This window comes from Seriola lalandi, unplaced genomic scaffold (genome assembly GCF_002814215.2).
Source record: "Seriola lalandi dorsalis isolate HSWRI2012SDOR001 ecotype SW California unplaced genomic scaffold, Sedor1 jcf7180002054824, whole genome shotgun sequence".
Lineage (NCBI taxonomy): Eukaryota > Metazoa > Chordata > Actinopteri > Carangiformes > Carangidae > Seriola > Seriola lalandi.
In genome coordinates this window covers 68801-84379 of record NW_019525377.1, presented here as the reverse complement: position 1 = coordinate 84379, position 15579 = coordinate 68801, and the positions used below count along the sequence as shown (strand labels likewise).

Genomic DNA, 15579 nt, shown 5'->3' with positions numbered 1-15579 from the left:
AACACATTTTAGCACGAATAACATCTCCCTGTTATTCTTTTGCACAATTTATGAAAAATAAATGGTCCAGTTCAGTCAAGCCACTGTATTCAACAATGGTAAATCTTATGCTGCAGCATATATCAGACACATTTGACCAACATGATTCCTTTTCCTCTTTCTGTGACTCATCTCCGTGTGCTCGATGTGTCTGATGATTTACATAAGTTTTGATGCAGCTTGTGTCCTTGCAAACTCACATCTCGCTTATCTGTGAAAAATACCACCTGTTGCGTTTTCTGACATTCATTTATGTAACTACTATCTTTCCTGGCATTTGTTTCTGAAGGGTAATAGAAAAAAAACCCCTCTACTGTATGTCTGGCTGCATATCGCCATGGAACAAATGAAATGAAATTATAATGAAACTGAGGTCGACCACCCTCATTATTTAAGATTTCTCATGCCTCTGCTTGTCTTCTTGCCTTTTTGACACAGTTCATAATTAGTTTTTTAGATTTGATTTTCCGAGCTTCTTTTTGCACGTGCTTTATGTATTTCTAAATACATATACTGTGTATATATATATATATCCTTATATAACACATATTTGAAATGAAAAAAAATATGATTAAAATAGAGATTTGTTTTGCTAATCATGTTATGTCTTTTTCTGCTGGAGATGAAGGAGACAGCAGTGAGAGAAATACAGTATAATATAAATATACTCTATTACAAGTAAAACTCTTACAGTCAACTTAACATATCCTGTGATGACTGATGTATATGGCATTGTTGTTATTATTATTATTATTATTACCATATGTAGTAGCAGTAGTAGTTGTAGGCTATGTTACTGTTGTAGCTGCTCATGGTGGTGCTAATATGATCTACTTTATATATATGTACAATATACATCATATACTGTACATCTAGATGGTTTAGAGCAGTGGTTCTCAAACTGTCACATCAAGGACCCCTGAACTGACACAAATTAGACCACAGACCCCCGTTGATAAGATTTTCTCCCAGAGTCCCCCATCTGATAAGATTGTAATTACAGTGTGTTTGAAACCCATAGCTACGATAGTCATATACGTTCTGTCACTTATGGATGGAATTACAGTGAAAATAAATGATTTGCCTTTTTGCTGGGAACACCCTGGATGGTGTTCAAGGAGCCCTGGGGGTCCGCAGACCCCACTTTGAAAACCAACGGTTTACAGCACAGGGTTTTAGTGTTTGTAGTAGTTTGTAGTAAAAATAAAGTTACAGAATGGAAATAGTAAAAGTACCTCAAACCTGGTAAGATACAGGAGTAAATGACCACTGGAATGAAAGTAGCCGCGTATTTATATTTGTCTTTCAACACCATTTGCTTGGAGGCAGTCAAAGTCACAAACAGTGATGTATCATATGGGACAGCCTATTTATTTTCAGTCTTATTAGTGTACTGGCCTGTATCGCCCACATTCACATGTCCATTAAGGTATCCATGGTTGAACTGGTATTTGTACATCATCTTTCCAAAAATGTATTTGATTACTAAAGTTTTTCATCTTTTTCATGTTTTCATTTTTTTCAGGTTCAAATTAAAGATGGATCCACAAATTCTGAGGCGTTCTCCAGAAGGGTTTGCGGGCTACCAAAGGATTGTGCAAAACTCCTCACCTCCCTCCTCTCACCCCAGTGTCTGACCACCACCGCGCCTGCATGCGTGTCTCCTCCTCCTCCTCCTCCTCCACCGCTCTCCCAACCGCCCTACAACCCGATCGCTCTATAAACAAGGTAAAGCCTGTATCTGCATGCCATACCAAAACCTCCGTTATCCATCATCAGCTGCATCCGTCACACATATCACTAAATCTCTCCTTCGTGGACGCCCCGAAGCTTTCATCTGTCACCGGTGGCACACCGTGCAGCCGAGGCTACCACACCTGTCTGGAGCATCGCATTCACTCATTATATACCTCTGCTTTGACTGGCATTAATTCGCATCATCATCATCATCATCATCATCATCATCATCATCACTATCATCACTGTGCATCACATCGGATGCAATCACATGTGATCACAAAGTGCCTGCAAACACAAACACACACACCACAGGGTCTCTGTGAGGGACGGGTTGCGGCATCAAGCTCTTACAACAAAAGAATGAGCAACACATGAACATGCATTCCTCCACGTGCACCCTAACAGACAGTGAAATGCTTTATGTCGGGAGCGGGTTACACGCATCGCACTGCAAAAACAAAACACCTGATGTGATAGGAGCGTAATTGCTCGCATAGCATTTCTTATGACGTGTGTACGTGTGGCTCTCAAGTTTGGTTTCTAGCGATCTTTACATTAAGATGAAAAATGACACCTAATTGCTTTAATTAAGTAGCAACTGAGACCATATTAATAGCAGATGCATTATGTTGGCCAATAGGGAGCAGGCAGTTGATAGCCAGACACATAGAGGATGTTCATGAACCATGTGTTTCTGACAGGTTAGAGCGTCGACACACAAGGGCCCTCACATGTTGCTGCCCCCCGCCTATTTAGGAGTTGAGAAGGGAGGGGCGTAAGGAGGAGTTGTTGTTGCCCCGGCTGTGACCGAAGAGGGACGGAAGACCAAGGTGATGCAACTTCCAATAACCCAATATTGGCGGAAAACCCCCCCTTCATGTATGTCAGAGGAGACTGCAGCCAGAGGACGAGAGCTCACCTCCACGGTAAGACAACACCTTTAAAGGCGGGAGAGGAAGTGTGCGAGTGTTTTTAATTTGTAATTCTCCGGTTTCTGAACAATAAGTGGTGGATCAGCAGACCCCAGGCTGTGATGTGATGATCTTCTCTCAGAGGAACCACTTTATGTTATAGGCTTCATGTTGAGGGAGGAAATTGAATGACGGCAATTAGAAAGAAAAGAAAAAACATCCCACGCGCGTGAAGAGGGCTCCAATAATAAAGTCAGAGTGAGTCTTATTGTGATGGAGCGTTTTAAAGATGTAATTTAATCCCAGCAGGGAGAAACACGTGGCACTGGTATTGCCCCCCCCCCTGTTGTGACTTCACTTAAAGAGGAAGGGGAGGGAGGGTGAAGATGAAGGGGGCCATTTCCGTGTTGAAATATGCCTTTTTAAAGACTGAGTGTTATGGATAGTAGCTGACTTTCATGGCTGAGTTATGATGTAACAGTAGCCTGTAGCATAGTTTGCTACTATACAAATCAACTCAAAACTATTCTGCAGTCTTCCTATGTACTAATAGTTGTTATTAGGACACGCTGTTTAATATACAGGAACCTGTCTGACATTATAGCTACATGCTATATTATATTATAGGAGGAATTAGCCTTCAAAAAATGACTAACAGTCATGCTAATAATGTAATGATATTGATAATATAACCTGAGGACTATCACATTGATATAACTATATATATATATATATATATATGCCTCAGCTGACATTGCCCTACGTGATGTTGATACTGCTTCTGAACTTCCTCTGACATGTTTATGACATTTCTGTGCTTCACTTTCTTGTAACTTATCAGCCAACGTACAGTTCATGCTGATATGGATACATGTATTATGAGCTAATATTGATTTCCTGGTGGGGTTCTCATCAATAATATAAAATCATGTGTTACTGCCAGTGGCAGCAGTTTATAGTACTTACAGTGGCAAGAAAAAGTAAGTGAACCTTTTTGAAGCTTCTGCATTTATGTATAAATTTGTTTCACAATATGGTCAGATCTTCATCTAAGTTACGTTTATGAACAAACTCAGTCTATTTTTACTAATAACACACAAATCATTGGATTGTTCTTGTCCATATTGGATAGATATTTTCAAACTATCAGAGTATAGGCTGGAAAAAGTCAACTGGAGTCAGGAGTCCAGTCAATGATTGGATGTGTGGGCTAGAGCTACTTTGACTTATACAAAACACTCAAACATTTACAGTTTGCTGTTCACAAGGAACACCTGCCGATGTTAAACATGCCTTGCAAGAGAGAGAGATCTCTCAGACTTCATGTCTGTAATTGTTGATTTGCTTGAAGCTGGAGAGGTTACACAGTCATCTCAAAGAGTTTAAATATTCATCAGTCCGCAGTCAGACAAACTGATTGTAAATGGAGATGATTTAGTTCTGTTGCTCCTCTCTATAGGAGTGGGTGTCGGGCTAAGATGACCCCAAAGGCGCAATGCAACGCACCAAGTAACTTAACAAAGAAACCAATAAGCTCAGAGTAACAGCTAAAGGCTTAAAATAATCATTGGAGCTGGTTAACGTCTCTGTTCATGAGACTACCAACCGCAAATCATGGAGCATGGTGTGGCCATGTCGCCATACAGGAAGTTGAATTGTTTGGGAGGAACATGCAGCATTAAAAACCATACAAACATCACAAAACATCATCCCAAAGGTGACATATGGTGGAGGAACATCATGATCTGGGGCTTCGCTGCCTGTGGACCTGGACAGCTTGACATCATCAAGTTTATCAAAGTATCTTGCAGGATAAAGTCAGTGTAGCTCAGCAGAAGAGAAGCTCAGTAGAAGCTGAGTGATGCAGCAGCACTATGACCCAAAACAACAAAGTAAATCTACTACAGAATGACTTCAGACAAAGAAAATCCACCTGTTGGAGCCAGAGCCCAGCCAGAGCACAGACCTCAACCCTGTAGAGATGCTGTGGAATGACCTCAAGAGAAAAGTTCGCATCAGTCATCCTGTAGGAATATGGCTCCTGAACATTGTGCATCTACTGGAAGAGCTGGTTTGAGGTTATTGGTGCCAAACATTCTATCTGTGAATGTTTAATGACTGTGTTCAATAAAGACACCAAAGATAATAGGCCAGTTAGTTTGTAAGTTATTAGCTTAAGCACATTGTGTTTGTCTACACGTGCAATTTAGATTAAGATCAGATCAAATATGTTCCCCTCAACTGAGGATTCAGGCGATTTTACCAGAGGTGGCCAGCATCATGACGGGGTGATTTAGGCAAAAAAAACATTTTTGTCAAAACATGAAGAGAACATAATGTTCTACATACAGTATGTCACTTGTATTCATGTGACAAAACCAGATTGGCTGCTGGGCTGAATGGTAAAAGTGGGGTATGTCAACAGATGTTGTGCGTGCATGAATGGCAGTAACCCCCAGCCCCCAATACATGCACACACCACAGCCTTTCCACCGTATCCTTATACACACACAGGAGTGCCTTTCTTTCATCCGACCCTAGAGTTTCCTACTGTTTGCTTTCCTTATGTAGTGCTCTGTGGGCAACATATTTTTGCGTATGTGGAAGGGACAGAGACTCCTATAGCCTAAGCAGCTTAGTCTTCTTATGTATGTCTCAAAAGCAAAGTAACAGTACTCCTAGTAAAAACATAGGCCACTGGTACATCTCAAAATCTACAAGAGTTGTATCCAAAGTACTCTGCCACTTTTTTGTAATACTAGTTTGTCTGTTATAGCTTCAATTGACTCAGTTACAATTTAAAGATGAATAAGGAAGCTATCAGCATTTGTTGCCACATTTAAACAGGGATCATGTTACAAAAGCTAAACCGTCCCCTGCCTTATCTCTGTCATTAAACTTCAGTAAACAAGGCGTGAACAACTGAACGTTAAATGCTTTTAAAAAAGCAAACCGACACATAGACTGAAACAAGTTACCGCAACCCAACGCCATATATTATCGTGCAATTCAAGTTCTAAACATTTACCTTCACTTTACCTTTTACCTGCTGTGATCGACAGGAGATTTTTAGGGGTTAGAGCAGGTTCATGACAAACAGGGCTCGATCACCAGTGCTCCTCGCTGCACTTCTGATACCTGCTGTCACACATGCTGTGTTCAGGTCAGGTTCAGCATCTACTGGCAACTGAAGAATCTTAGCTGTGAAGGCCTCTACGAAAAGCTGAGATGATGGTCTGTTTTGATCTGTGACAGAAATCCTAAACTAGGCCAGAAATAATCACTCAGAAATTTGAGTAATCACCAGTTGCTAGCTTAATGATTAATAATTGCAATATAATCAAAATCGCAATATGGCCAAGTGCAATATCCGAATCGCAGGAGCTGCACATTTTTTGATAAAGGTAAAAACGTGTCACAACATTGTTGTGCATTCTTAGCACCATAAGCTTTTTGGTGCTACAGAGACGCCCCGGCCCACAAATCATATTCTCCAGACGTACCTCAATATGTAAACATGTTTGTTTGGTACAAGACCCAACAAAAATCACAGCATCACCATCATTTTTGAAAGTGAAATGCAAAAACGACCATTCCAACTGAAATTGCATAACACAATATCTTATTTTTTTGCATATCGTGCAGCTCTAATAGAAAGTCTTTTTCTGCAGAGACAATGGAGGGAGAGTGAAGGAGGGAACCTTTGCCAATGGAGTGGTAAAGTGCCTCATTTCCCCCTCCAGGATGTAATTGTATGAAGGTTGAAGGTGGTGAAAGGGTGAAGGGAGATTGTCAGCGGAGTCTATGAGGAGTCCAGTTTTTCACACTAATGTTTCACTACCCCAACATGTCCACCAATTAATTAATACAGGTTTAAGATTAGGCGAGAAAAACACTTGGTTAAAGTCATGGTAAGAATGAGGTCATGGGTTGAATAGCCAGTGTTACACATTACTGTGTATGTGTACATGCGTTGCATTTGCACTGCAGCATACTGTATTTGTAATAGCATCGGATATTTGTTATGATGGAATTTTCCCATGGTTTGCATCAGACAGTTTTCACAGTAGGCTCTGAAAAATGTCATTGTTGTTTTTGTGAAGCATTGGTCCAGACATGTCTGGATGTCTGGAATGCCCAAATACTGTGGGACTAGAGCAAAAGAGGAGAAGAGGGGGTTAGGAGAGACGCAGTGAATGGGCCGAGGATAAAGGAAGTGAGAGGGAAGAAGTTATGTGCATATTAGCAGTAATACAACGCAATAACACTGTCAAGTCAGTTTTGATGTCAAAGATGTCTGTATTTCACACATCTTCAGTATTGAACATGCAATGTTGTACATGAAAACTATCTGTTGTGGCGAGGAAGAGACTGGAGAACAGGTCATACAGGATGGAGTGTCTAAATTCCACCTATACATTTTGACCACCAGGGGGCCCTACAGCATAGTTAAGCTGAGCTGTTTAGTATTTGTTGAGGAGTGCAGCAGTTCAGTGTCAGCATCTCAACCATGTCTCAGTTATGAAACATTAGGTGGGATTTGAGCACAGCCTGAATGGAAGTGACCGTCAGGGTGGAAAACTAGCCGGTGTGCTGGCAGCACGGCCTCTGCACGTTAAGGGAAGTCATGAGAAACAGAAAGAAAATAAGTACCTGTAGAATTATGGCGCAGCAGGCAGGTACATTTGTTTTCCCTCCTCTTCTAAAAGATTAACGTTATAGAAATGCAACTCTCTCTCATGTCTCACGACTTTCTTTCTGTATTCAGAGTTTCATCCGGATGAATGTGTGAGACAGTGCAAGTGTTTGAGCAGTTGGCAGGTAGACAACCATCTCTCAGAGAAGCAGCAGACTATGGAGTGCAACCATGTCTGCACTGCTGCACAGACCTTTTTCACGGAAGACATTTTGACATGTCATAGTAGGAAAAGCACATGTGTTAATAATAAGATTCAATGTATGATGGCTGAATATCATTTAGCTGCTTCAGTTTCAGACTCCTGGTCCTGCGCCTGCTAGCTACTGTACTGTAGTTTCACTCAAGAGGAATCTGTGTTTTGAAAGACTCAGGAAGGCTGCACACCTTATTGTAGAATTTAGTTTTATGTTGGAGTGTTGCCTCGATTTGGTATTTAAATCATGTGTTTTCCAGGTTCTTAAGTTGTGTTGCTGCAGAATACCTCCATTAATGATCTTTTAGTCACGTAGAGGCAGCAGAACAAGTGGTAAACACAACATTGACATTACCTTATAAGTACTTATAGTATCACCATATAAAGGTGTTTCACCAAATGTGTTGTGTTAATAAGCAGTTGCCTATTTACACATAGCAGATACAGAGCGACAGATGCAAGTTCAGTATTCACCCTTCCTTTTAGATCTGCTTTGGTCTCAACCAACTCCCGAGGTAAATATCTGGCTTTTTACTGAGTTTATGTTCCACTGTTTTCCTCGGTTAGTCACTTACTTCGTTTGTCTGCGGTTGGTTCAAAGTGGGTAGAGTGCCATGGGTTCATCTGATGATTTTTTTTAGCTTAAAACAGCTGCCTGCTGTTGCTGTAAATTATGCTAATGAGAGCAGTGAGGCTGAATCAAAACAGTGAAACCAAAACAATTAGCTACAAGACGTTGAAATACTCTGTAGAGATGAAAGGAGCTGTACAGGTAATTCTCTCAAGTAGCACTCTGTTTATTCTCATGCTACTGTTCAAACATTTCTTATCTTATTGATCACAGGTGGAAGAGCTCTGAAGGCATTATCAAAGCTTACAGGTCCCATATTGTGTAAAGGTAGATTTCCATGTGTTGTTTGAATATAAAGCAGGTCTAGGTTCTATATTAATACAGTGAAAGTATCAAAGCCTCAGTCCACAGAGAAATGCACACAGCCTGTATTCAGAAACTGAGCCTTAAAACAAGCTGTCAGGACTTCTGTAACTTTGTGATGTCACAAGTGTACAGTCACTGCCCTCAGCCATGCCCCAAGCCCCGCCCACCTGGACCCACCATCCAACCTTGCAGGATATTGTTTCTCTGAGTGTTTACCTGAAATCTGCTTTTTCTGCTTCTCATTTTTATTCAATCATTCAGAAATCAGTCTGTAAAGTAACTGAGTAGGCGTTCCCTTTTAGGACAGACAATGAATTGATCATCCTTATTGGAGTGATGTGCAATTGTTCCCCAACTACATTCATTTCTTCACATAAATCGCAGTTGTCCTATAGTTGATCCAGTGATAGTTTAAAGTACGGTGGGTCTTTGTTGTGCAGCATGCATTAGTGATTGTGTTTTTGATTGTTTCTGGGCCAAGGTCTCCATTCAGTTAAAAAGATAAGAGAGGTTGACCCTTGCTTGTGTGTGTTTGTGCTGTAGCAGCGGCTATTCATTGACTACCATCAGAATATGCTTTGAAAAGGTTTTTTCTCTGCTGTTTGGCACAGTGATATAGCTCTTTTGTCTTGGCACAGGATTCAGAAAGATTCCTCTGCTTTTTCTCCACTGGTATTTTTACTGCTATAGATTATGTTTCTGTGTTTTCGCAACACTCTCCTCCCTTTCCAACTCCTCTACCACAGCAGCCAAAATCATTTGAATGCCACTAATAAAAAAACAAAAATCATGATTTGTTGCACTTCATATTAAAATCCCATATCTTCTCATTCCCAATGTCGTTGCCTTATTGTAAGAATTTTTCAGCAGTCCAGAGTGATGCTGGCTCTGTTTACTGGCTGCTGAACAAAGGCCTAAGCATAGTCATCACTGCTTCGAGTACCATCACAATTTCTTAGCCATATTTACCTATCTGTGCACAGTGTAGGGATGAGGCTGTCTATCATGACAAAGCAGGGCTTGCGGAGTCTCAATCATAGTGCTGCATATTGACATCATTGATAATAGACACAGCTGCTTTGCAAACCCAACAATACGATGCATTGTAAATACAGATAGCAATAACAGATGCTATTTTGTCTCAAACCCATGTGTTATATACCATGTCAGACCAGGCCAAGGACCTCGCTCTGTCACAGTGATGATAAACAAGATGGGGCCCCAACAAAAAAAATACTCACTACTGGTTAATGTCTAACTAGGTGTCATCCTCAGGTTTTCTTTTTCTTTCTTTCTTTCTTTTTGGCTGGACCAGCCGTGAGTGAGTGAGTGAGTGACAAAGTTACACCATTGGTCGGCCGGTTGAGTATTGGACTTTTCCTATTGGCCATTGCTCTTTCAAAGTAATGAACAGTTTGTAAAACGTCATCAGGGGGCGTTTACAGCAGATCCACAACGGTTTTCAACTGCTGCACTTCCTCAAATAGTGATCGGGGACTTTATTTACCTCAACTGCAGGAGGTAGCAGGTTTATCAGAGTCAGACTTGTATTAGAGGCAGGCCTTTATTTCTCATTCTCTCAGTTTGATATGTATAAGTGTTCATAGCAGTATTTTAGTTGACAGCCTTGTTTTGATCTACTCCTGTTTGCCTTGTTAAAATTACTGCCTTACATGTTAATACAAACTCAACACTTACTGCAACCATTTCAAAATAAAAGCCCTCTAGCGTTTAGAAACCCTTTATTTCTTAAAAGGGCTGCAGTAAGCGCGTTGTGTCATTTCCGGTTACTGGCGTTTCTGTTTTTTTTTTACCTGCCCACTGATGTGGTGGCGCCCCGGGATATCTCCCTGTGGTCCTGATGGCCATTCAGCTATGGAACAGTCTATAGTGCAAATAAGAATAAAATCAGAAAAGGACTTTCACTGTCAGTGCTCATGCTCCTGTGACAATAGCCTGTTTATCTTTGTCTTGACAGCAAGTTGAGCTGTTGTTATTTTCTATCAAATATTGAAGTGTATAAATAAGTGTTTTGGCACTCCTGGGCGAGTGGCGCTATCCATGGTACTGAAAGGGGGATTTAATTGTGGCATGTTAAATTAGCATTTAACCTTGTGTTTTGCTGTGTAGTCACATGGTCGAGAAAAAGCAAATCTGCCCTGGACTTGTCCAAGGGGTTGATTTTTCTTTTTCCATTTGCTTGGACAAAACTGGACCAAAGTGGTGAACTGACCGACTATCTGACAGACTGACTGTGTCATCCCTGGAGTCACGCCTCTAGCATGGCTAAAAAAACCAGTAGCATTACTACATTTTCATTATTCATCATTTATTTATTTAATTTACTTATATTTTCATGATTAAGAAGGCTATTTTATTCAGCATTCCTTAATTGCTTTCATTACAATCTGACTCATAATTTAAAAAGGGCCTTAATTACACTTGAAAAGCACCCTTGCAAAAATGTAATTACATTGTTGATTAGTTCAGCAGTTTGCTGGGACACAGTGAAAAAGTATGACATGATTTTTGCCTATAGCCATGCAGAGACGTACATATGCAGCACAATATTTGGGTGTTTTCCTTTGGTATGGTTCCCACCCTGTGCACCAGGTATGACCCAGACCAATTACCAACTGGGCTAAGTGACTGGATAGGTCCAGTTCCACTGTGTGTTAGCTGGTTTGTGCTAATGTAATTGAGAATGTTTTTGGGAATATAACTAAAGCACAATATCAACTGACATAACAAAGTCCTTAAAGTCTGTTCTTCTTTATTATATTATCTTGAGATTTTTTGCCAACATCTGTTTTAAAAGACCTTTGTTATTTCAGTTTTGTCTTTATTTATTGCACATACTCAATACTATAATGTGTGTAGTCCAATTACCACACAGTAATTCTGAGGCCAGCGTAGGAGAGCCATACATATTCCACATTCCACAGTGGGAGGAACGGGGGGTAAACAGGGCCCCGGTAGCTGGGGTAAAACCCCCCAGCACTGTTTAACATGTTACTCAATATCAGTACATTTCATGTTATAATAATTTAGGCCCATGTAAAAAAAAAAAAAAAATAATAATAAAAATCAAAGTGTATTTTTCTGAAACAACATACAGCCTTAACTCAAAAATGACACGAAGCTGTATGTTCATGTATAACATATTTTCTTCTACACTGCTTTAACAAACCCAGAGAAATTATGAGCAGCTAAATGCATCTTAATCTCCGGTAATTTCACTATAGCATTAACTCGGATTTAAATAAACTGGAATAATATCTGTGACACAATTAAAGGATTTCCTCTGATTTATGAGTAACAGACTGCTTTTGTGCATATGCAGACATGTCCAATCTCACGAGCTGTGTTTTGTCAAAATGTCGAAGCTTTTGTTGTCGGTCCTTCATACCGACTTCATAAACACTGAAATGCAGATAACAGAGAAACGCATCAGCATCTGTTTTGTTGTTTGTTGCCTAGCAACAAGCATAATTAACACTTGAAACCCAAGCATATTATCATGCATGTATTCCATGGACCGTAAATTAAGATGCATGTAGCCTCCGTGGCTTCACCTATAGGTTTCGACTCCGCCGAACTCTCGGCTAATACAAAAATGGGCGTAGAGGAGGGGCACGCACACGCTCACCCACTCAAAGAGTTATAAACAAATTCAACCCCCGCACAGTTATCATGAAGCAGGAAGTTAACTATAGAGACCTAAACCATTTTGTATCAGGATGTATACATGTTTATTTCTGCTGTAAAATTTTAACATGGGAGTCTTTGGGGAGTGACTCGCTTTAGGAGCCAGCCTCTAGTGGCCATTCAAGACCTGCAGTTATTGGTACTTCGGTGTTGGAGGTTGCCGCTTGATGTATTCCCATGCTGCAAATATGACTTCAACAATGAAATTTGGAGAAAGTAATAGCACCATTACAATAAAATACTTATTTTTCTGACAGGGTCCTTTCACAAAGATCTTCTGCTGCTTCAGAAGATTCTGAGAGCATGAGGTTCATAAGCAGCATAATCGAGAGAAGAGGGATATTTGTGCAGCAACAGTACCTGAGTGCAGACAAACAGTTTTGAGCAGGAGTGGAGCACATTTTTGCCCGAGTAAGGTCTATTTGAGAGAGAGGGTTTTTGAGGGAAACCATTACAAAATCTGAAGGTGAAATGAAGAATAACTCTCTCAAATCGAAAGACCTCTTGAGTAAAGATAGGAAAGAAACTCCATGTTTACTCTGGCTGTGGGTGGCACAAGACATGGTGTTGGAATTTAGTTGAAAATGAAGTCTTTATAATTCCCGAACCCACTTCCTGTCATCCTTGGCTGAGTGCTGCAGGGTCAGGACAGGTATGTGTGTTCCAGCTGCAGCCTCTCTCTATACAGCGGGAAATGCTTTTAAGTTTCAAAGGTGCAGCACCATTACTCACGCCTGAGTCATCCACAACCAAAACCTGTATCCAAAGCTGCTTCACCTCCTGAGCACGTCAATTTTTCACATTGCCGCATGAGCTCGGCCACTCTTCCCGCTTTCTGCCGTCAGCTTGGTTTAGTCGCAGATGAAGCTACAAACAACATCGTTTTCATTCTTGATTAATCAATGAATCATATGAAAAGTAAAAAAAACAAAAGCATAAAACCTGAAGTTTGAAATTATATTTTAAATGCATTTAAGAAGCTGGAACCTGAGAAAATACTGAAACAATCAATGACCAATTATTGATTATAGCAAATGTGACCTAACAGCACAGTGTCCTCTATGGATAGAGGCAAGCAAACAAGAGCCCCCAAAAGTCAAGTTTATATGAACTGAGTATTTGAACTCATCATTAAGTGGACGTTTATGTCAGTGTCAAGAATGTACAATGGGACTTTAATGGCTCCACCTGGAAATTGATTGGATTGAATTGATTGGTTTTGTTCCGGGAACATCCCTCACGACAGACTGGGTGAGTTTGATGTAACCTCTCCCCGCCGCTGACACTCCTCCTGGGACTGCCCAATAGGCTCGGCTCAAATCTCCCCTTGTGTACATACATTAGCGGAGTCAACCAGTGGGATGGAGCCAGAGCACCGAGGCTTCACTCTTCACACCAGTTAGTTTCTCACCGCTGAGCTGCTGCTTCTCTCTCCTGATGTAGAAGTTGGTGGTTTATTTTCTTCAGACGTCATATTGTGGATGGTAAGGTTCAGTATATAACTGCTTTTTAACCGTTTCTTGTCATGTATTTATGTTTAGTTTTTTTTTGTTTTTATCAGTGTGCAGCACGCTGTGTATGATGGATGTCCCGGGGCAGTTTTAGGTCCCTGTAGGCTCCTGTACATGCGAAAGGGGGGCGAGTGTGTTCATGTGTGTGTAACTTTGAATAGTGGCTATATTTGGCCTCTCTCTCTCTCTCTCTCTCTCTCTCTATCTCTCTCTCTGGGGGGCTTTTAGTCCACTGTCTAGGATTTTTATTCATGGGGTCAGATGAAAGGAGGGTTTGACTCCACATGACACCTTCACAGGAGGAAGAGTAACGTGAGGAAGAGGAGTGATGTAGTGTAAAGTTAAACATGAACTTCAGTTTTTCAGCACCAAACAACTTATGTAATCACCTGATGAAATAAACTTGTTGATTAGCTGATACACAGAAAATGAACCAGCAACTCTTCTGATAAGCAGTTAATTTGTGTCTGTTTCAGTACGTTCATACATTTTATAGACCAAACGATTAAGAAAATAACGTGCAGATTTAGCAGTTATGGAAAAAAGAAAAAGAGTTTTCAAGAACAGTCCCATATCTCCACTGAGACGTTTGAAAAATAATGCATGTGTTGTTATAACATTATCACATTCATTTTCGCAGTTCGTATCGATCACAGGTGAAATATTTACCGTGTCAGATCAGAATCTCTTCACCAAATATGAATATTTGAAGCTAACGTCAGCGTTTCAGACTCAATCCTGCCTGTTTCTGAGTGTTCTTTTCCCAGCTTGGCTTTCATACAGCGGTAGTCAATGGGCAGTCTAAACGTTCCCCTAACAGTTAATCTCTTTACACAAAAGGGCACTTTGTTATGGCAGCTGCTTTGCTACAAAATGCAAATCTGTTACTACATGTTCTCTAAATTCTTCCTCTGCATCTTTTCTTACAGATTCTTGAAAGTTTTATTTCCAAACTCATAGTTTGTTGAAATTGCAAAGTGCAAATAGTTGATTCTGTATTTTTTTTTTTAATTTTTTAACCTCAAAACAGATCATGTACAAAGACTGAGGAATTTTTTTGAACGTGGCCAAGGGGACAAGTAACTAAAAAGTGTTGCCTTGCCTTCCCTCCCCTCCTCCTCCCCCACTCCTCTCCTTCCCTCCACCCCTCTCTGCCTGTCACATGTTCTTTTCACAGCATAGAAAAGTTTCTGGATTAGGGCAGAATTAACACAAAGCGGCGACGCCACTCCAGCTACACTCGCGCACAACAACGCCGACGAGGCAAGAGGAGGGGAACGGAGACAGAGAGAGCGACGCGACGGGGGTGAAGACACTCGAGCCACCTCAGAAAACTTCATCAAACTCTGATTGCAAGAGGCGGACGAGTCCATCCCAGAGAGAGAGAGAGAGAGAGAGAGAGAGAGAGAGAGAGACGGCAGCAGAGAGGCAGCGGGATCTTTGCAGACAAGGTCCTGAAGGATGGAAGAGAAGCAGTTTGCTGGGATCCTGGTGAGTTTCACTTTTGCTCACACACAGACACTCCAGTAACACACACACACACATCACATACACAAGTGAAGAAACACACGAGGATGTCAAACAATGGATGCAGCCACATCTCTGAGTGAGTCCACAGCTGCCGGACCACCAGTTGAGTCGCCCTCTGCCTCCCCTTCTCCCCAGTTTCAGCTCAAGAGGCCAGGTGCTTTACTGTCCCTGTCCTGCGCGGCTACTCACAGGCTTTTATTTTCTTGTGTATTTGTGCTCACGATCCTCTGATTTAATCTAGTTTTTAAAATGATCCTCTTAACCTGCAAGCACTTTTTTAATCTTTTCATCCGACCTACAGTTTGCCCCCC

At 41.0% G+C, this 15579-nt stretch overlaps 1 protein-coding gene across 2 annotated transcripts in view; it reads left to right on the top strand.

Moving 5' to 3' along the window:
• Window positions 1-2520: 2520 nt before the first annotated feature.
• The window catches only part of slc6a9 (solute carrier family 6 member 9), a 70578-nt gene continuing 57519 nt past the window's right edge, over window positions 2521-15579 (top strand). The window contains exons 1-2 of one of the 2 annotated variants that reach the window (XM_023426275.2): window positions 2521-2705; window positions 14916-15229. In XM_023426275.2, coding sequence (XP_023282043.1) covers window positions 15200-15229 — 30 coding nt within the window. In that variant the 5' untranslated portion in view covers window positions 2521-2705; window positions 14916-15199. Of the gene's footprint in view, window positions 2706-13589; window positions 13712-14915; window positions 15230-15579 lie in introns of those variants that run through there. The other variant, XM_023426274.2, reaches the window with a different exon arrangement.